The following is a 22,849-nucleotide window of genomic DNA, read 5'->3' as shown; positions in this document are numbered from 1 at the left end:
TTTTTTGTCGAAGACTTGGGAGCAGGTTTTTATTAAAGGGTATGTTGTAGAAATGCTTCTCTGAGAAGGTGGATGGATTACTGGAAAAGTAGCTCCGTGGATTTGTATTGAGAGGCTTCTCTTTTTCAGCACATAGATAATTTACAAGCTATTGGTCAATGAATCATCTTTCTATTGACACTGGTATCTGCTCTTTTAAGTTGCATGCTCTCAATGGTGGGTGCGTGTTTGTTGCTATGTGCAAGCATATTCTTGTTAGCTGTGTAAAGTTTCCTTGAGCTATGAAGGCCCATCTAATGAATTTCAAAACGTCTCCTAACCTACCACCACTGTGAATGGGAGTTTTGAAATCCTTATTGGTGCTGGAACAGAGTTGGTGAAGCTAGATCGTTCTTTCCTAGGCGTGTGTTGATCCACAACACTATTATACTTATTACAGGGGTGGGGAGACTGTTCTGCAATTATAAGGAGTCATTTACACGGCTCATCGCACAGAACTGTGTTGATTCATGTACTGTAAACCCTGAACACTGACTCCCTCTCTTACTGTTCATTTTTCTTTTCTCCCTAATTAGGAAAAACTCCTGTATGCTTAAAAGGCTGGACTGGAAAATGTGTTTTGTAAATCATTACAGAACCAAGCAGTGAAAGTCAATAGTCTGGTCTAGAATTCGTTTACTTGAGTCCTAGTCAATTGCGGCATAGATTCCAGCGCTATAAGCTTCCTTCTTGTTTAACCCCTTCGATGCTGGTGACAAAGCCAGCTCGTCATGGGCGTTACCTGCGCATGACGAGCTGGCTTTGTCACGTAACACGGGTTTTTTAAATTTTCAGTGCGCAGCGGGAAAACCTGCTAGCGCACATGCGGTTAATAGGTTTAGTAAGATAGTAGCAGTGCATGTGTCCCTCATGAACACTTGACCACACAAAAGGTGTAGGAAGGGAAGTTGTGTGCCTGTTCCAGCCTTGTTTAATTTCTTAATGCTTGGGAAACTAGCTAGAAAATGGTGGTTACTTGCTGTTTACAGTATGTTTAGCTGTGACTACGTGTTTTGGTCACTTCTGTCAACTACCTCTGGGCTATTCAACTTATTTATCTTTGAAGACGTTATTTCGGTTTTGAGGTGATTTGTTAGGCCGTCCCTGAAGCGCATCAGGACACAAAAGACACCTTAGATTTTTTTGGGGGGGACGTGAGGTTTGGATATGCTTAGGAGTGATCCATATTAAACATTTGGATGTGTAAAGACCAGCACTCAGTCAATTTCCCAGCTGTAGGCTGAATTGTCTGTCTGTGGCCAGGTTACTGTAGAATCCCTGTATACAGATAATACATCTTCTAAATACTCCCTGCAGTCACCAATTCCTGTGGTAGGATCAGCATTGGTTCTTTTAGCTGGCAAATGAGGGGTAACAAAAGCATGTGTTTGGCGTGTAATACCTTTTGATTAAGGAAAACTATTCAGGGGACGTGAGAGATGGGTGAATCATGCTATAATGCGGCACAGTGAATCGAACTGGCCCTGGCCCTCTGCTATAGCAGAGGAGTTGAATGAGCACACACTGATGACGGAGGCCCATCTGGAAGTCTTAAAAGGGTAGATTCCACAGCATGTTTTCTCACTACCCTGGTGCTGAATTTCAAACATGTAATCACTGTGTGGTAACTGTTCCTAAAACAAGGACTAATAACCAACTTGGTTACGCAAGATAAAGAAATGTCGCTATAGCTGCTTCCCAGTTGATGAAGGTGGGGGAATTTCACCTTTAGAAATTAGTGCCCTCACACACATTTGTGAGTTTCATGCTTCATCATCGGGCGTTGCTCCTTGTGGGGGTGGTGCTGTCCCCCTGACCTCTATGGTATTTGTTAATAGAGGTTCTCCATCTCCCCTGTATAATTATTTTATTCTTAGATCCTGGACCTACGAATAGAAAAATTGACCCTAAGGTACCAGTGGAGGAATTTAACACACTTTCACCTAACCTTTTAGGCCCACACACCCGCATGCACAACTGCGGCTACTCCTAAAAGATCTCTGACAAAGAGCCCTCTCGTGGGGCCCATAGGGGACAGCTGTGCCACCCCCTAGATGAGCAACGCCTGATGATAAAGCATGACACTCGCAAGAGTGTGAGGCCACTAATTTCTAAAGGAGAAATTCCCCCACCTTCATCAACTGGGAAGCATATATAGGGACTACCTTATCTTTCATTCTCTATTTTTCTCTCCTGCTTAACCAAGCTGGTTATGGGTCCTTGCTTTAGGAACGTTGCCACACAGTGATTATATGTTAATTCTTAGGATCAATGGTACTGGTCCTAGCTTTTCTAAACACGCTCCCTGTCCCCCCCATTCTTTAGTGTTGTGTGATGAATTTCAAACCTCAAGTTTTCACATTGACTTCGAGAGGTGAGCTCATATTTGCCACCCCGATGATTGCACCAGTTGCATTTCTATATGCTGAAGCTCCTCCCCCTGGGGTTCGAATTGGAACCAAGCAACCGCTCAGTCATAGGATCAACCCTGAGAATGCCATACTTTGGCTGAGGAACTGCCCTTGAAGAAGTCTCAAAAGTTAGCACCACTTACTAATTGATGTCAAGATGTTTATGTACTAAAAGGCTGATTTTTTTATTTTTCTCCTGGCAGGCCTGCCTCCACTGCGTGGCTCCCACAAAGTTCCTGCTCAAGAATATTGTTTTGACTCACTGATGGCCTCTTCATAAGATATCATTGAAGAATGCTTGGCATGTCTGTAGGAATGGGTCCTCTGAATAAAACCTCTTCCAAAAAAAGGGTTGTGTTATTTTTAAAAGGATTTTTTTGCTAGAAGATCCTCCTGGAGAACATTTTGGTATTGCAAAAAAAAAAAAAAGGAAAAACACAAACACGCTGCATGTTAAGTGCCAACGTGTAGCAGGGGGGTAGGAGTGCCCAAGGTAAAGCTCCTCTGCTACCAAAGAATGACCAGCTGCTCATTTCCCTTTGACCATCAAACACCTGTTGGGAAGGCTGGGGCTATATCTATAGGGGAAGGGGATTGTGTTGGCCAGGACAAAAGATTAGCTTCAGCTGTCTGGATGAATCAGGAAGGCCTTTGTGATTCATCCAGTTGCAGGTCTTCTGCCTTTGGGAAGGCCTCCCTTTCACCCTGACATTGCTCTTGCTTCTGGGTTGAATTGCCTTGTTTTCTGTCTCTACAGGCTAGTGACCGAGAGATACCTGCTCATCCCGTTATCCAACGTCCCTTGCACAGATCTGGTTTGTGCCATGACAGAAGATGCTGCTTACTTTTGTACCACACTTTGTTACCCTTATATGTGTTTACCCTTTGTGGCTGCTACCCAGAAATGTTTTTGACCTAGTCCTGACGAAGAAACCCATCGGTGAGTCCTTTGAGAACAAAAAGTACTGTGTAAGGAAGCAAAATATATTGCTTGGATGAAAAATTTTGGAGAACAGATTGGAAATCATGAAGGCAATTTATTGCCACCGCATTGTATCCCTCCTGAACCGTGCCTGAAATCCATCCTTAGTAGCATGAGTTTGCCTCTTTGTTAAAAGATTCTGATGCAAAAAGCCTCAAATGTGTCTGCCGATAGCTGTCATATTAAAAAAGCAATATGCTTGATTTGTCTATGGAGGAGAAGCTTTCTCAATCATCAAGATTTGAAAATGAGGTACAGCGTTGGATGGATCCGTGCAAACGTCATTGCAAGCAACTGGTACATAATTTGCTCCTAGAAAGTGGGTGCAGTAGAGCAAGCTTCTCTCACACAGAATAAGCCAGTAGTATCCCAAGGTTTTTCTTGCACGAGAGGAAAGAAGTGGAGTCTGATTTGAAGTGCAGCGTAAAGAGTACTCTGTTGCCTTGATGGAGTAACCACACCAAAAATTGGAAGCAGGAGTAGCTTTTCATCATATACAAAACAAGTACTGGATATGCAACTGCCGAGCAATGCTCCCCACACATTACTTACAGTACTGGACGAAGCAATACACACATTCCTACTCCCTCTGTTTAGATAAGGATCACAGTCTGGCTTGTCAATGCAGGCATGTCTTCAGGGAGAATAAAGGTAACTGCTGCTGTTTAAGATGCAATTGAACTTAGGTTGTTGTACTATGTCCTCAAGTACTGGATTGTTTAAATACCTTCCCAAAACGTGTTTCTGAAAATAAGAGAAGCTTTCTGCTGCACTAGGCCACCCCGTACAGTCTGAGCGTACCAATAAAGATGACCTGTTTTCTACTGTGTCCTTCCTACAAATAAACCCTGGCAAAATATCAAAGCCCTTATGAGATCACAGAATGCATAGTTGAGCTATACTTATGTTTCGGCCTTCTATAATACTGGAATAAACAGCGAATCTACCCTACATCTGTTTTACAAAATGACAAGAGGAAGCTGCTGCACATGAGTGCAAAAGGTGTTCTTACCTCTAGAGAGGGTTGTGGCTGAACCATTGAAATGCTAGAGATGTATTATCTATACTACTATTATAAAGAGAGAACACAAACCTTTGAGCCAGGTAAACTCAAAAAGTACTGCACCAATCACTACACCATTTGAAAGGGGAGATGTAGCAGAAGGACATAGGCTATAGAGGTGGACACCATATACATTAAAAAAGCAAAAACGCCAAAAGTGGGAAAGTAGTCCTTTGTGGGCGTGTCAAAGAAAAGATGTGGGCGTTTAGAGGGGTGTGTCAAACAAAAGATGTGGGCGTTTACAGGGGCATGGCCCAAAGTACAAACAATAAACATGCCAAACGATTTCACTGTGCAAGGCACCCACTTAACTATGCATCCCGTGCATTTGCAAAGGGCTGCCTATCACTCGCCTCGTCATTCGTGCATTCGTCGGCGTTACCCTTCAAACATTAACACCTTCGTGGGATGACATCCAAAAAGGGGCGCTCCTTCCATAATAATACAGTGCCACAGGGGGCAGGCTTACAAAAAGGGCCGCCTATCATTCGCGTTGCTTCGCACGGCCCACCAATCACGACACACAATGATTAACACACACACGAGTTGCGATACAAAAATATAACAAATGTTTAACCATTTGACAAACGACAACGTTGTCACAGGGGGGGGAACGTAAACAAAAGAGGCGCCCATTTCTTAGACAAGAAAGCCAATCGACGTAACATGAACGAGACTTTACTCAAGGCTCCGACAAATTATGTATGCTGCGGACAAAATTTAAAGCTTACACAAACACTTCTGAATTTCAAACGCTCTGCGTTATCAGTGGAACACTGCCGGTACTTGTGCCGATTAAAAACAAAAAAAAAGACATTAGTAAAGCGATCGAAAACGTAAACAAGGAAAGCCCCTTTCACAAACAAGCAATTTCAGGCAAAAACATCTGAGCGACCACTGTAACACTTGCGGCGCAAATTACAACATTTGGGAAACAACAACATTCGCACACAGGGGGAACACTCAACAAGGACAGCAAAACAAAATTAGTTGTGGCTCAATGAACCTGCGGATGAATTAAACACACATTACTAATGCAAACAAAAAGTAAAGGCAACACTGAACATCGGCCATCCCCGGACAACGTCGGGACGGGCTGCTAGTCACCAATAAAGTGAGTTTTGTCTACTGAAGGGAAACCTTAACGTCGTAAAGCAATAAGAAGAAATACGAGTCCTTTCGAAAGTGTTCTACATTCCTGCGTCCACCTTGATTTCCAGTAAAGACTGTCAATGCAACAGTCCATGTTAACCAAGGACTAGATCATAGAGGGGTACGCTGATGCTAAGGATCATTGAAAAAGTGAGATATAGAAGAAATGGTCCAGTGTGCCATTATCAAGCTATATTGGAAATCTCTCTTAAAAAGACTAAGTATGTAGTTCAGTATTGACTTCAGGAAGGTCAACCAGGCTACACAATTCAGCACTAATCCAATGACTGTGGGTGACGTAAAGAAGTACTCAATATAAATGAGTGAGAAGGGGCGCATCTAGGTACAGTATACAGGCCCCAATAAATACAATGTAGCACCGAAGGAGTATGCAGTTCCTGTAGGGTGGGGAAAGAAGGAGGCTAGGTTAGTCAACACCCTTATTTATTTGAGTTTTATATATGCGCTGGCTAGACTCGGCGGTATCAGAGCGCTTTACATTAGGAAGAAACATCGTTTCAGAACATGGTCACATCAGTTACTGGAGCGTACTTACAGGAATTACACGAGTACAAAAGTCTAGCATAAACATGAGGAAAAAAGTAAGCAAGGGGAGAGAAGAATTAGGGGAGGCAGACTGAGAATAATGGAGGGGGAGGGTGTAGGAGGCACAACGGAGAGAGGAGGAAAAACAGTGTCCGACGTCCGGTGTCTCCCAATTTGGGAAGTGGGCCCTCACACACCCATTTGGGTGGCATGTTTCATCTAATGCCTGACGGGTGCCCTAGGAGGGGCTCTTTGTCAGAGATCTTTTCCCCAAGCTGTATAGGTGATGGGCAGAGTGGTGTACCAATGAGGCACAGCGAGTGGTAGGATCCTGGCACCTGTTTCCAGGAAAACTCAGTTATCTTTTGTAACGATCGTTGCTCTGCCTAACTATTGATGAGGTGTGACTTGAACCTGAATTGGGTTGATCCCATGATTTGTATGATTAAGATACCTCATTGAAAGGTCATCAGAATGATTGGTACATTTTCAATAATCAGCCACACTTGTAGATAGTGCAGCAAGATAGGTCCTAAAGAATTGCCGAGTGATTTACACTCCTAAGGCAAGAAACATGTTGACCGCGACTACTCACATATAGACACCTCCGACCATTATAATTGGCGGTATCCCTATTCTGGTTTTAATTGAGACGAGTGGGCTCGCAGATTAAAATTCATTTTGGAGCACCACCTTGCCCCATTTTATTTCTCCTCACATCTACACCACTAGGCCCCTCACACTCTTTACCTATACGGCTCGGAAAAACAACCTCCGACAAAGAGCCCCTCATAGGGTGCCTGTCAGGCATTGCAGCACCGGCATGCCGAGGAGCAAACCCTATGATGAAGCATGACCCCCAAATGGGTGTGTGAGGGCCACACTTCCCAAATTGGGAGACTCCCACACTCCACTACAGAATAAGGGTGTTGACCAACTTAGCCGCCTTCTTTCCCCACCCTACAGGAACTGCATACTCCGATGTAAAGAAGTAACCGTCAATATGTCCAGTCAAATCTTTTACATAGTCCCAGGTTGTATTATTCAGGCAATTGCTTATGATATTTATTCCTTGACAACTGCCTGTGGCTTGCAGTGTCACTATGGAATGTGTTTCCAACCTTTTCTGCAGTGAGTTACTGCTGGTCACTGAAAAGCATCATCAGCTACCACCTAATATATGGGTGTTATATAATGTTATATAAAGTCCATGTCACTTAAACACCCCTCCTAGAGTATCCTGTGCAGCCCTGGTAAGCATACAGCCTTAATGCCACAACCGCTATATAGTCTCTGTTCACTTGTGGAGTCCCTAAGGACCAGTTCTGCCCTTTGTTTAGGAATGACGTATTTTAGACTTGTGTCCTAATTATAGTGCAATACATAGGATGACGCTGCTCATTTTCAGAGTTTGGGAATGACGGATCATTAGCAATGATATATTTTGCGGGGCCCATGCAGACTTCATAGCTATATACAAGTAAACACATTTTGGCAGTGACCGGCACACTACAGCAGTCAGACAATGACGCACATTAACGTTAGAAGGGATTGCTTTAAGAAACTAGGCACAATTTAAACAAAGGAAGAAAGACAGAAACAAAGCAATGATGAATAAAAGGGAAAGGAGGAGAAAAGGGATATGTTAGGAAGAAAAATAAGGCAAGGAAGTAAGCAACATACCATGTGAGAAAGAAACTAAGAGGAAGGAGAAACGAGACCCAAGTCAGTGGAAAAAAAAGGAAAGGACTAAGAAAAGCAGTAAGAAAGGGGAGTGAGGGTGGAAGACTGGGTGAGCCAAAGAGAGAATAAAAGAAACAATGAGAGAAAAAAAGGTTAAGAGAAACAAGGGAGGAATAGATTAGAAGGCACAAAATACAAGAGAAAAAATGAGAATTAAAAAAGGGAAATTAGAAAAGAGAAAATGGAACAAAAAAGAAACTGAAGTTAAACATAACTAAAAAGAAAAAAGGGGGTACGAAAACAGGAAGAAGTGAAAGGAGGGGAAGAAAGGAAAGTTAGGAAAAGGTAAGACTGAAACAAATGTAAAAAGAACAATTGATGGATAGAATGCTGCACAATGTCAAACATTCACCCCCGTACACAGATCTGGGCCTAGTTCTAACGAGTTTTCTTTTTTTGCTCCCATGCCTTTCTAGTTCAGACCCAGCTATATACAAATCAGCCAAGACTGATTTACATTTGGCTGGGTTCAAACTGAAAAGGCATGGTGAGCAGAAAAACGATGGATTTAGGCCCAGATCTTTGTACTGGGCCTAGGATGCATGTTTCTGGTCAAATAGAGAAAGAGTTTGAAAGGAAGCAGAAGAAAAATGTAACCAACATAGATGGACAGAAGCAAAAGAAAAGTAGCCAAAGAATGAGTGAATCTATGACATTGTCCTGCATTCTGTCCACCAATTGTTATTTTTTTGCATTTGTCACCCTGAATGGGACTGGTATGCCAAGACGTGGGTCCCGTGCTCTCCATGCCACTGAAGTCAAGCTAGCCAGGCTGATGATGGATGAAACCGATCCTAGGATGCTTGTTTCCAGACCAAGGAGGACCTGGCTTTGCAGTTTGGGCTGGACTGTTCCCATTGGGCACAGGGTCAAGACTGATTTGCATATGGCTGGGTTCGAACTAGAATGGCATGGGGAGCAAAAAAGGCCCAGATCTTTGTACTGGGGTGAATTTGACATTGTTCTGCAGTCTGTCCATCAATTGTTCTTTTTTGCATTTATCACCCCGGGTGGGACGGGTATGCCCAGACGTGGGTCCCATGCTCTCCAAGCCACTGGAGTCAAGCTATCCTGGCTGATGAGGGCTGAAAGCCCGAAACCGGTCCTAGGATGCATGTTTCTGGTCAAATAGAGTAAGAGTTTGAAAGGAAGCAGAAGAAAAAAGTAACCAACATAGATGGACAGAAGCAAAAGAAAAGTAGCCAAAGAATGAAAGAAATAAGTGAAAGAAACAAAATAATTTTCAAAAGACTATGGGCTACAGTGTCCTGCATTTTCAACTTTCCAGGCCCCATTAAAAGCAGTGTGCTGTGTTTTACAGTGCTACCTTAACATTTCGGCAGCCATATATTCCAAACCAATTGACAGGTAGTTGGTGTGTGTGAGCTAGTCTGCCTGAGAGCCACAGGTAACTTGCAATCGACCTGTTGGAAACCACTGCACTATGGCATAAGCAATGGTGCATGTGGTGATACAGGCCCTGCAGAACCACTGAGAAAATGTGGTGAACCCAGTTTCTTACCAACAGTTAAAGATAAAATGAATCACTATTATCTTCTGATAAGATCAAAGGTAGCCTGAAATGCCTTAAGGATAGCAACGTCTTGTTGCTCATCACAGTTACTCGTGATTGAAATGTAGATAGGATACAGAGTACAAACCATAATACAAGGTGCATTAATGAGTGCCAAAACGCCTTTACTCTGCACACCAGCCTCATCCTCTAGGAACGCTGTACCAAAAAAAAGCAACAAAAAAAACGAAGTAAACCTTGTACCAGCTCACCTTTAAGAAAGTGGGACAGTCTCTTCCAGAAAGTGCTTCAGAACTGGTGTTCGAGCACTCGTACATCTAGAATCTAGATGATGGTAGAACTCAGCTCTATGGCCTCTCAGCCTCCAAAATAGCCCCCGTAAGGGCAGTCTACATGGAACATCAATAGCTGAGGTCCTGAGGAAATGTGATCACGTTACCCCCACCCTGATGAAACGCCGTAGGCTACCCTTGCTGGCCCTAACAGTCTTCAAAATCAGCTGCAATAATTACAGAGCCATTTCGAACAGCAGCACTCCAACCCCGTTATCCTTTAGGCATGCTCACTATCTCTGGTGGCTGTCCTCACACCTGCAGCAAGGATACCAACAGGCTGAAGAGAACAAAGCGTAAATAAAAAAAACAAGACAGTAGGCCCTTCCCCATCTGTGCACCCTGGATCTAGAAGAACTTCCCCATATCCACCAGTACTGGCCCAATCCTGCTCCAGTTTAGAAAAGAGTGGAAGATGCACCTCTTTAAAGAGCACTGCATCCACAACCCAGCTATGTCCCCTATCGCTCGACTGTATGCTTGCTGCTGCAGAGCACTCTTTATATCCAGATGACACAGCTGTCACATGGCCACTAGGACATAATACACAGACACCTAACAGTAAAGTCTACAGTGGTGTTACAGGACAGCACAAACATGTCTTGACTGACAGTGGTACAGGTCATTTACAGGCCCTATAACCGGGACCACACCAACAGTTAAACTGGAAGACAATGCCTTTTATTCGTAGGGACACTAGGACAGACATCCCTCCCCCTCGTTTATGGGTCTCTGACACTTTGCAAACTATCAATTTCAATGTATTTATTTATTTTGTTGTGGAACTCCTACGGAGGTCCACAAAGACACACCATCAAATAAAAAAGAAACAAACTATACATACAATACAACATTCTTCCTTCTACATTACTATGGAAATTCTTATATCAAACATACAGAGAAGTGTGCAAATAGTGCTAAAATTCAAAATAGTCAAATAACCGACCAAAAAATGTCTTTAATAGATATGAGAAATGTGAAAACTACCTTAACCGTCCCACAAGGCCGTTACATTTAATAGCATTTTTATAGCGCTTACCACCCCTGCACGAGGCGTTAAAGCGCTTTTTCTGCGAGTAGCACGCTCCGCTTTTTGGTTGTTCGACGTTGTTTTTCACATGTAGCAAGTGTTTTGCAGATATTCTGTTTACTTGCTATTTATTTGAACGGCTGGCATCGCCGTCTCAGTTTTTATATCTGCCCGTATTAAGTGTCAATAACAATAAAACTGGGTGTGTTATTGAACTGGAAATCCAACTGTCACCGGCTGGCACTGAAAGGTTGGTTGGCAAACAGCTTGACATCTCACCGGAAGCGACGCTCGCCACGTCACTGCGGCGCACCGGAAGCGTCCTGTACAGCTTGTCAACTGAGTCGTACGGATGTGACGTGTCCCCTCGACCGGCAGGTTGGCAGTGCCGCTGTGGCACCGCAGCGGAAGTGACGGGTCACTGTGCCCCCCCATCGTCGGTAGGCACTGCGGCGCCCGCTCCCCTGCCCGGCTATGGCGGCCGCCGAGGGCCCGTCCATGCGCGAGGGCGCGCGTGTGGCGCTGCTCTGCCTGCTCTGGTACACGCTGAGCGCCGGCGGCAACGTGGTGAACAAAGTGCTGCTCACCTCCTTCCCCTACCCGGTCACCGTCTCCCTCTTCCACATCATGGCCATCTGCACCCTGCTGCCGCCGCTGCTGCGGGCCTGGGCCGTGCCCGCCGCCGAGCTGCCGCCGCGCCTCTACCGCTGGAGCATCCTGCCGCTGGCCTTCGGCAAGTACTTCAGCTCCGTGTCCGCGCACTTCAGCATCTGGAGGGTGCCCGTCAGCTACGCGCACACCGGTGAGGACCCGGGGGACAGGGAGGGTCCGAGGGAGATGGGGGGGAGACAGAAGTCATGAAGGTCAGGGGACGGGAGGGCCCCTGTGAGTAAAGAGGAGGAACCGAGAGTGACCAAGGGCAACACTTTAGATGGTGCCCGTCAGACGACCCCCAGAGGAAAACTTCAGCAACTGACATTACACAGGGTACTGGTAAGATACCACTTGAGCAACTGCAGGGGTACTGGTGATATAACACTTACGCAACTGGAGGGTTCTCTGTGAGATAACACTTAAGCAACTGCAGGGGTACTGGTGAGATATGCGTACACCATTGGGGTGGATGTAAACCTGTAGAAAGAAACCTTTTAAATGTATGTTCTAAATACACTTGGCATTGAAATCTTTCTTGACACACTTCAACATTCAAAGATGTGGCAGATATTGGCCTTACTGCAAAAAAGCAACCCCAGTGCTTGTTGAACCCTCTTTACGAGCGACCATCAACCATAGTACCAGTAATTGCCACCTGACCGCACCATTGAACTTCTCCCCCTGTAGATGCAGTAAATACTTACATGCCCATCAAGCTCACTTGTGCGTACCTATTACATTAGTACATTGAGTTTTATGAAAGTATGGTTACACTTTATGCATCTAAATCATTTCACAACATACTTAAAATGCACATACAAGCCTATGTAAACACCCTCCAGCTTCACATAAAACCAGGGTGTTTATAAACACATAGCAGCAATCGTCAATAGTGTATTTGGTGCATGTTTATCTACCCTTTAGTTAACTGATTCAGAAGGGCATCCGAGGTGGTAGTCTGCCGAATTAATGTGTCTAAGGTCACTGTAACTCTTCAGTATCCACTCCGCCTTGTAGTATTTACATACTGGTGAGCGCCGGAGAGGAGCCATGGGGACACAAGGGAGAGGAGAGCAGAGGCAGCACCTAGGGGGTGCCTTTGAGCCATACACACATGCTAAAGAGAAAATTAGAACTGGGGCAGCATCTGGGTGTTATCTCTGTGCTACGTGGACATATCCGTGAACGCCCGGCTATGGCTGCATGGGGGAGGGAAGTAGAACGAGAAGGAACAGGTGCACAGGATACAGCACCTGGGTGGGGGCTCCGTGAATGAAGCGGGAGGAGAATTTAATTTTTGTGCTTTGAAACATATCTTGTATGTTTGTGGTATTCGTATATGCCAATCTTAACCCACCAGCGGTAGGGCACAGTGCAGGGTAAATTGCGATTGAAATTGAGCAAGCTTGGTTCTGAGTGTGGGTTTACTATTACTTCGTGATGTAGTGTACTTTTTGAGAATGCCTTTTTTTTGTTGTTTTTTGCTGTTTTTGTTTTGCTTTTTCTCCTTCTATCTATAGGATCTGACTGAGCGTTTATAATTCAGATCGACATGTTTACCAGTCAGGTGTTTAGATGTTGGGAATAGGTCTAGTCCGAATGAGAAGCCGGCAGCATTTAAGGCATTCGAGTAGGGGAGAATTTAATGGAGACCTTTGTGTCATCGGTAAACTGTTGGATTTTGATGTCCGTGAGTAGAGTCTCAAGAGGCTCCACGTAGAAGATAATGGAGGACAGAATGGAACCCTGGGTGGTCGGCATGGTATGGGGATTTTCTATCTGGATGTGCGCATCTGAGCAAACTGGTATTGGTAGGAGGGGAACCACTGAAGGATGTTGCCAGTGAATCTTGTAGAAGGTACAGGTCATGTTGGGGGGCACATATAGAGTTCAGAACTCGAGGAAACAAGTGAAATGTGACCTTTGTGAGTTTAAGGTTATTGGGAATGAGCGCATGACTTCTCTAATGCGATCACACCAGAAAATATGATTTGAAAAGACTTTAAAAAATGTTAGGTCGAACCACCCAGGCAGCACAGCTGGCTGGTTTGCTAATGACATATTGAGGACATTCAGAAAGCTTCTCTGGGAATGCATTCTGCAAGTTGCTTGCCATTGGCTTTGTGGTTTGTAATTCACATTTGCTTTCTCTCTGTTCGTGGACTCAATTTGTTTTAGTCTGTCCAGTTTGAGTTTATCCCTTCTTTTGACCAAACCTTATTTACTGTATTCTTCCACCAGTGCCGGATTTTTGTAAACAGACCTTTAAATCTTGTTCTTATCTTATCACATTTGCTGTGCAATTATGCTGGCTATCAGTGTGGTGTGGTGTGGGGGGTGTATATGGTCTGGTAACTTGGTGGACTAATGCGTCCACTCTAGGGGCCTGTGTTAGACCTCCTGGTCAAAGGTTCAAAACCTGGCTGGTCGATGAAATGAGTACAATTGAGTTGGGTAAGATCTGTTATTCAGCACAAAGATACGTTTGTGGGTGAACATGCCCTTTACAAATACACATGTTATGCTTGAGGAAGGCTGTGCATTCATTTTTTCCCCCTTCATTGCACACAACATTTAAATGAAAAACAAACATTTGAAAACCCGGCAGACTTAACAGATAGCACCTCTTTTACAGAGTGTACAAAGTTAGTAAGGTCCTTGCACTACTCATGCGGTACCTGCAGCTGTTGGGTACCATTGACCAGCAGTATGTAAAGATGAAAGCTAATAGAGAGGTGCACTCATTTATCAGGGTAAATGTAATGTGAATATAAATAGTTCCAGGGTAAATGTAAAGTGAGTGTAGATAGTTCTATCCAATGTCAAATGCTCTAATAAAAAAAAACGGTATATGTAGCATCGTTAATCTCCGTGGTCACGCAGTACTATATATATATATATATATATATATATATATATATATATAGTATATATATATATTAACATACAGTTGCCACAGGATCCTTGATAGGTATCCATACAGTCCGTAAATATGATCCAGTTGACTGGATCATATTTACGGACCATATGGAACTATCTATACTCGCTTTACATTTATCCTCATTATAAAGCGCTGATGAAGTTTTAAAGTTTTTTGGAGCAAACCATGTTGGCTGGATCTTGTTATACATTTGGATTTGAGAAGAAATAATAAACACTTAATGTTTGGCTATACAAATTGGACTTGCACTGGTGCACCTCTCAATTTGCTTTCATCGCACAACATTTAAATGTCTGTAAATGAACTGCGGACATTACAGAACGCATCAGAATTAGAAAAACATAAATGAAGCACTTTTTACAGTGATTCTAAAGTGTGGTGGAAATAAATATTTTAAGACCATCAAATGAATACACTAAGTGGTGTCATTTTCGCACATTATCGTTTGTGCATTGTATACGTTCATGAATAAAACTGCATTTTTGTGCAAATGGAATGGGCATTTTAATAGATGTGTTGTCTGTACTAGCACTTTGCTACAACACCATCATACTTCACTTTGCCCCACTCCACGCAACTGTAGTCTACTATGCGCCACTCCACACAATGCCACTCCAAGCTACACTGCGTCATTTCACTTCGCTCTTTGCCACTTCACTCCTCTCTACACCACTCTACCCTATACTACTCTGCTATTCACCACTCCTTGCCACTCCACTCTGCATGCCAATGCACTCTATGCTAATGCACTCTACTGTGTACCACTCCATTCTACGCCAGTGCACTCTATGCCAATCCACTCGATCCTGATCCACGCCTCTCCCTTCAGCGCCATTGCATTCTACATCACTTTAATCAAAGCCAATACATTCTGCACCAATCTACTCTGCATCACGATACGCCACTGCAGTCTACGCCACTGTACTCTTAGCTGCTGTACTCTACTTTGTACCATGTTTCTCTAGGTCACTCTACTGTGCAACATTCTACTCCACTGCACTCCACACCAATGCACTTTATTCCACTCTAAAATACACCACTGGACTCAACTCAACTCTGCAACACTGCACTCTTTGCCACTAAACTGTATACAACTCTATGCCTCTGCACCACTCTATGCCACTTCACTCTATGTATGTAAATGTATAGGCATTTATATAGCGCACTACTTACCCGGAGGGTCCCAAGGCGCTTCGACCGCTGCGAAACCCTTCCTGGCTTCCCTGAGAGATGGTCCCTTAATGGGTATCTCCAGGGTGAGACCAGGCATCCCCGGCGGTCTGGTGGGGCTGTTAGAGAAGATGAGGCAAGCTAATGCCCAGAGTTGCCGAGTGTGATCGCTGATCAGAGTGGGCACCGAGGCGAGAGAATTATCGAGTCCGCTGACCCTGGTCCAGAAACCTGCCGCGCCGGGAATCGAACCCTGGTCCCGGGCCGTCCTCTGCTCTCGGGTCTGCCGCCTCTAACCAGTGAGCCACACTGCCACTCTACAATACTGCACACTCTGCTCCTCTTCGCTGCACTCTACTCTGAAAGCCTCTACTGCACTCTACCCCAATACACTCCATAACACTCCACTTTAACACTCCATTCCAGTCTCCATTACCCCACTATCTTTTAGCCATGCTGTATAGCAGCAAAGTGGCAAGGACATATTGGCAAAGTCAATGGCTGTTACATTGGCGAGACCTATTGGCTTTCCAATGCTTGTTTGGCTTGAAGTTTGTACACTAACATTTCAATTTGAGTGAAACGTAAAATTTCCCAAAAATGAGTTAACTTGTGTTTCAGCTCATTAGCCCAATTGCATGCCCGTGATAACAGGAACTGCAGCTAAGTTTGTATTTTGTTGTTACTCAGACATGAGTCCCTTGCTCACTGCACCATCAGGATTCAAGCAAGCCGGGCCGACGACGGCTGAAATGCCAGAAACCTGTCCCCGGAAGCTTGTCTCCTCTCTGGTGAAGAATTGGCTTGGTAGTTTAGTCTGCCCTGTTCCCATCATGCACTGGGGAAGGATCAGACTAATTTGCATATAGCCAGGTTCTGAGCTGGGATGGTGCAGTGAGCTAAAAAACGGTGTTGGATATAGCCCTGATCTCTTGACTGGGTGAGAGTATTCTGCTTAATTCAGAGACTCTGTCCATCACCACCCCTTGTTGTTAATTATCTTTAAATACGGCAGCCATGTGCTTTTTATTTGGTCATCGTTATATAAAAGAGGGAAAAATGCATTGTGTTAGAATAGGTCAGGTGCAGTAGATATTTTGTTATGAAAAAAGGGGGCAGGTGGCATTAATGATCTTCAAATGAGTGTTCTTAATATAGATAGAGCAGCTAAACAAAGAAATTCAAGGAGTCGCCAAAGATTCAGGTCATACCTTTGCACGGAGAGCTGCCGACTACTATGCCACACCAGGAGAGGGGATATTAGGGGCTGCATTGGCCAGAATTACTTCAAACCAGCGTCTGGTGTGTTCGGAAGGAGCATGGTGTTATGATCGGCCACCTGTAACGCGAGCACGTGATGCAGGACGGCTGGGAAATGTCCCCAACCATCCAGTAGACTCGCTGTCGTACGTGTTTTTTTTCACAGGCAGCCTGGACTGCATCCGTTTGAGCTTAATAAGACTTGGTATTCAAAAATATGGAGAGGTGATTTTGGGTCATTAAAATCATGTTTCTATGAAGTGTTATAGCGCAATATATATTTACATAGCTCTATGTTTAACAAATGTGGGACCGATTGCGTTGCAAATGCTTGTTGATGTCCAGTTTCTGCCTGAAAACAGAATATTTCACGATATTTAGGTTTGCTTTTGTGGCTTGCCTTGAAAGTGAAAATTGCAATATTAAGTGCTAATCACTTGTCTGTTTGAAGCCAACCTAATTACAATGGGATCACTCTGACGCATTAAGATTATATTTTATTGACAGGGCAGAGCACTGCTGTGAGGGGAGCTAGGCACAATTTCAGCATGCCCAGTGCTTGGATGTCCAGTTCATAGTCTTTTCTTTCATTTTCTTGAGGGTCGGGGTTGACAACTGAAGGTTGTTCAGACGTTATAGTAGGAATCCTAATCGACCATTCTATGCCATCCTTTTGCTGTTCGGGTCAAGGTGAGGTAGCTTGTCAAGACGGAAAAGAGATTTTTCTCCGGTGGTGATGAATTTTGATGTGAGAACCATGATTCTGTAGTAGGGGATCTCTGTGTATAGTCATAATCTAGTGAATAGTCCCGCCCATGTGCGTGGACCCCGGAGCAATCAAAAATAATCTCTAAAGTGTCGAAAAAATGCAGAACTGCACAGACACTTAAGAGAGAATTTAAAGACATATAATCCAGCCTATAAAAGGCTACACTGTCCAGTACTTCAGCTAGAAATTCCACCAAAAATCCACAAAAACAGCAAAGCCTGTCCAGATTTCCTTTGTCTTCAGTACAAACCCCTCTGGAAGATAGAGAGGAAGGCATGGACAGACAAGCCCCATAGGCTGCCATAATGTGGCTCAGAATAGGATACTGTGCCTTTAAGAGAACTTTCCAGAACTTCACAGTATCCCAGAATGCCTTGCAGGTCTCTCTTACTTTCAGTTCTTTTTTCCGGCTCCTGCAAGCAGGACCCTGGAGCATTGAGCTCTCCCTTTTCTAGGGTTTTGTTGGTGTTTTTCCACTAAATTCGATTTTGTGTACTTTTATAGTGCTTTGGTGACTTTCTTCTTGGTTTTTGCACTCTTTTGCTGTCCATAATGCCTGCATTATTTGACAAATGCCCGGAGTGCTCCAGGAAGAAGGCCAAGACAGACCCCCATGAGGTCTGTATCCTCTGCCTTCCCTCCTCTCACATCCCTGAGGAGTGTGAGATCTGCCAAGGTTTCTCTGGCAGGACCCTGAAGGACAGACTGAAGATCAGGCTTCAGGGACTAGAAGAAAGAAGACAGAAGACGCAAGGTGGGTCTGGAGGGGCTTCATCTGCCCATGCTGAGGCCCCTGGGGGGCTCCCCGGGGGCAGGAAGCCCAGCACACGTCCCCATTCTCCGTCTGGGTCGGTGGCACCCACCAAGACGTCGAGGGGGAAGTCCAAGTCCGGCTCCCCATCTCCCCAGGGCTCTGGGTCGAGAAAACGTCGCCCGTCGACGTCGAGGGACCTGCATAGGCCGCCGTCGAACACAGAGACTTTGTCGTCATCGCTGTCTTCGACGTCGAGCTCTCGGCGTCGACAGGATCGGTGTCGGCGCTCGCCGCCGACGCGATACCGCCGATCGCCGTCAAGACACAAGGCTTCATCGTCGTCGAGGGGATCCTCGTCGTCGAGCCCGCCGTCGACGCAGAAGCACTCGCCGGCGAGGCGGAGGCGTTCGCCGTCGAGGCGTAGGAGGTCGAGGTCGACGTCGAGACGATCCAAGGCGGCGTCGAGGCGGTCGCCGTCGAGGCGCAAGAGATCGCCGTCAAGACGCAGAGGGTCGTCGTCAAGATGGTCCGGGTCGACGTCGAGGCACGGCAGCCGTTCGACGCCGAAGAGAAGGAGAAGGTCGACGCCGAGGGGTCGCTCGACGTCGAGGGGCCGACGGTCGACTCCTGAACACCGGGAGGCGGTGTCGAAGGATCGTGCTACGCGGCCTAGGGCTGAGGGGGGCTCCCCTCAGGCCGGGATGGCTGGTGGGTCACCGGGATCGGTGTACTCGGAGGTGTATACCCCAAAGAAGCCTATTCCTCCTCTACCTAGAGGCCCGCGTCCGAGGACGCCTACCCCTCCTCCTTTGCCTCCTCTGCCCGAAAAGCCTCCACCGGTTCCGCCGAGGTCGGTCTCATTGCCAGATCTCCCGACCCCTCCTAAGAAGACTCCAAAGGCTAAGGAACCACGTAAGCCCAAGTCGGCCACCCCGGAGAAGCCGGTGGACCGGCCGAGGCCCAGACGATCGAAATCTTGCTCCAGACGGAGGGAACGATCACGGAGTAGGCACAGGTCCTCCACACGTTCCAGAAGGCACCGTAGGAGACATAGGTCCAGGACCGATACGTCTTCTAGGACCCGCTCCTATTCCCCTACTTTGTCCGATTCCCCGGAGACTAGGGTGTCTCCTATCGATGACATTGGTACATTCCAGGAGGTTCTCCTGAAGGGGGCCGCGAAGTTGGGTATCATGGTGACGGCTCCTACACCTACGATGTCCGTGATATTCGAGACTTGGCACAAGAAGCACCTGTCTCGCCCCCTGTTGCCCTTGGTTCCAGGACTAGTTGAACCGGCACAAGAACTTTTCCTTACACCTGCGGTGGTGAAGGCCGCCCCGTCTAGACTTTTGAAAAAGTACAGGGCGCCGGACTCGGACCCGGCCTTCCTGAGGATGGACCCAGTCCCCGACTCAGTGATAGTTACGGCGACCAGAAAACAGCATGCTACCTCCCCGTCCTCCACCGTGCCTCCAGACAAGGAGAGCCGCTGGATTGATTCGGCGGGCAGGAAGGCATGCGGGACGTCTTCCACCACGTTGAAGGCCTCCAGCGACTCGGCATTGCTGGGACGATATGACCGTGCGCTTTGGGATTCCATGGAGCAGTTCGCGGACCTCGTGCCGCGTGACAGAAGGGAGGACTTCATGGAGATTGTCAAGGAGGGGATGCTGGTCTCGAACCAGGCCATCAGTGCCGTGGTGGATATCGCCTTGCTAGCTGCACATGGCTACTGCCACGGCATCAACCAGCGCCGTCATGCATGGCTCAGGCTTACGTCCCTTAAGCCTGAGGCTCAACATCGAGTGGCCAACCTGCCGTAAACACGCGGATGACGAGATGGCCCGGATGAAGGCCGAGGCAGAAACCCTGACGGCGGTGGGCTTGGAGAAGCCCAAGGACAAGAAACCCTACCGCCAGTTCCAACGGCGGTTCGGCTCGCAAGGGAAAGGAAGAGGACAGTCTTCGGGACAACAACAGCAGCAGCAACAACAGCAGCAGTTCCGAAGGCCTTTCCAAAAACGTCAGAGGGGTAGAGGTGGACAACAGCCCTCTACCGCGACCAAGGGCCCGTCCGGGTCTCGCCCCTGAGCGGTTACTTCCCCGTCATCCGTTACCCGCTCCGGTGGGGGGAAGCGTTCAATTTTTCTGGCAGAGTGGAGAAAAATTACTCAGGACAAGTGGGTGCTGAATATTGTTTGCAATGGATACAGTCTTCGGTTCATCAGCCCTCCTCCGGCAATCCCTCCGGTCAGCTCGCAGTATCAACTACGCGAGCTCCAGGCGGAGGCCGATATTCTGTTAAGGAAAAGGGCGATAGAAGACGTACCTCTGTCTCAAAGAGGAAGAGGTCTGTACTCCCGGTACTTTCTGGTTCGCAAGAAGGACAAGAACGAGTTCAGGCCCATTCTGGACTTGCGGCAGGCAAACAAGTGGATTCGCAGAGAAAAGTTTCGCATGCTGTTGTTGCATCAGATTTATCCTCAGCTGCAACAGGGGGACTGGCTTTGTGCCATAGACCTACAAGATGCGTACTTCCACGTGCCCATAGCGCACAAGCACAGGAAGTTTCTGCGATTTCAAGTCGGCGCCAATCACTACCAATACACAGTGCTACCTTTCGGACTGAAATCTGCACCCAGGACATTCTCTAAGTGCATGGCCGTGGTAGCGGCACACCTGAGGAAAGGCAAGGGGGCCACCATCAATACGCTGTCAGCAAGCGTGTCTCCTTCGGAGGAGCGATGGAGATCGATCCTTCGGAAGGCTCAGGCTCTTATGACCGCTCCATCTACAACAGTGAGGACGGTGTCTTCTCTACTGGGGTCGATGGCCTCTTGTATCTTCCTCACTCCTCATGCACGACTACACATGAGACCTGTGCAGGAGTGCCTGGAGGATCAATGCCAGCAAAATCCTGTTCGCCTTCGGAACTGTATGAGGAGTCCGAAAAGGTTGTGTAGTTCCTTCTGCCACGGAAACTGCCTCGCCCTCTGTTGGTAAATCTTCCTTGTTGGTCCTGTTTGTAATAATCGTCTTGAAGGTAGGGGTAGGTTTTCTTTTTGTCACATAGTCTGATGTCTCTGGCGAGCTTCTCTAATTTTCGATTTTGAGTGGTGAGGTCCCGAACCCGAGTTAGACGCCGAGCTGTTTGCCGACCGGTAAGCTCTTCTACCCACCGGTTTTGCAATATGACATTTTAACCATTATCCCGCGTAAACTCGCATTAATGACGCCTTGTCATCCTCTCTCTGCCCCACAGAAACCGCGCCTGATTTAATCAGCAATTCTCTTCAATTAAAGAGTATACCAGCGGACTTTCAACCCACTTGGTAAGCTCCGCCTCTATTTAATCCTTTATTCGAGTCTTGGCTCAAACTGGCCCAATTCTAAGTGATGTTCCCCTTTTGTATAGATTGTTCGAGTGGCTCTCCCCGTCCAGCAGTTGGATCAACCCCGGAAAATCCGGACTTTACTTTAGTAAGTCCCTTGGTGTTTTCCTTTATTTGGTAGATTTAATCGGAATAACTATATTTCTAATGGATATAATTATGATTTTTCTTAAGGTTTCGAACAAATGTCATGGACCCTTTTCTGGAATAATTTCATTCCCAAACTGATGTACTCAGGTACGTCTCTTGTTTACCCTACCTACCTAGACCAGACTGAAGACTTGTCCATTATACAATTATTTAACTAATCCCTTTTTAATGCTAGGTTGGATGCCCCTACTATTCCGCCCGTCCTGAAGAAGACCCACGTGCAAGGAATCCTACCAATCCTGCGTTCTTAGGGTCGAAACGTCGACATACGTCCCTGCCTTTCAACAGCCCCGTCCAACCCACCATTCTTGTATAAGATGGACATTGGGTCATGTGTTTTTTGAAACTTTGGCATTGATTAACCGTTTATTTTGCTTATTATTGAACATTGGAATCATATTATTATTTGATCAATATCGTGTTTTTACCATCACAAAACTCCCCCACCTTACCTTCACTATATCACGTCCCTTCCATCCCCAGGGGCACCTGTACCATTACAATTATGTATGCTTTGTGAATGCTTAATATTGCTCGTCTCCTATAATGTGATTAAAACATTATGGAGGTACTTTTTTGTTGACTAGAATTATTCTAATGATTCTTAAATAACATGTTCTTTTCTTCACTGGGACCCCTTTACTCTTAACGATAGCTACCCAGGTCCCAGCGACTTTATTGGGTTAACCCTTTTCTTACATAACGTCTCTGCTTGTACAGACGGACAATACAACCACAATGTATTATCTCAACAAGCAGGGGGGGTCGAGATCGCGCACCCTGTCTCGGGAGGCGCAGGCGATCTGGCACTGGCTTCTGGCAAGAGGATTGACAATAACGGCTACCCACCTGCCAGGTGTACAGAATGTTCAGGCGGACGCACTGAGCAGACTGATTCAGGAAAATCACGAGTGGGTCATAAAC

At 46.1% G+C, this 22,849-nt stretch overlaps 1 protein-coding gene across 1 annotated transcript in view; it reads left to right on the top strand.

Moving 5' to 3' along the window:
- The first annotated feature begins 11,133 nt into the window (after positions 1-11,133).
- SLC35E1 (solute carrier family 35 member E1) overlaps positions 11,134-22,849 on the top strand; it is a 59,016-nt gene continuing 47,300 nt past the window's right edge. Inside the window, exon 1 of the mRNA XM_086946931.1 lies at positions 11,134-11,634. Coding sequence (XP_086803057.1) covers positions 11,307-11,634 — 328 coding nt within the window. The 5' untranslated portion in view covers positions 11,134-11,306. The remainder of the gene's footprint in view (positions 11,635-22,849) is intronic.

This window comes from Lissotriton vulgaris, chromosome 12, assembly GCF_964263255.1.
Source record: "Lissotriton vulgaris chromosome 12, aLisVul1.2, whole genome shotgun sequence".
Lineage (NCBI taxonomy): Eukaryota > Metazoa > Chordata > Amphibia > Caudata > Salamandridae > Lissotriton > Lissotriton vulgaris.
Note: the sequence above shows the minus strand (reverse complement) of the source record. Positions and strands in the feature narration are given on the sequence as shown.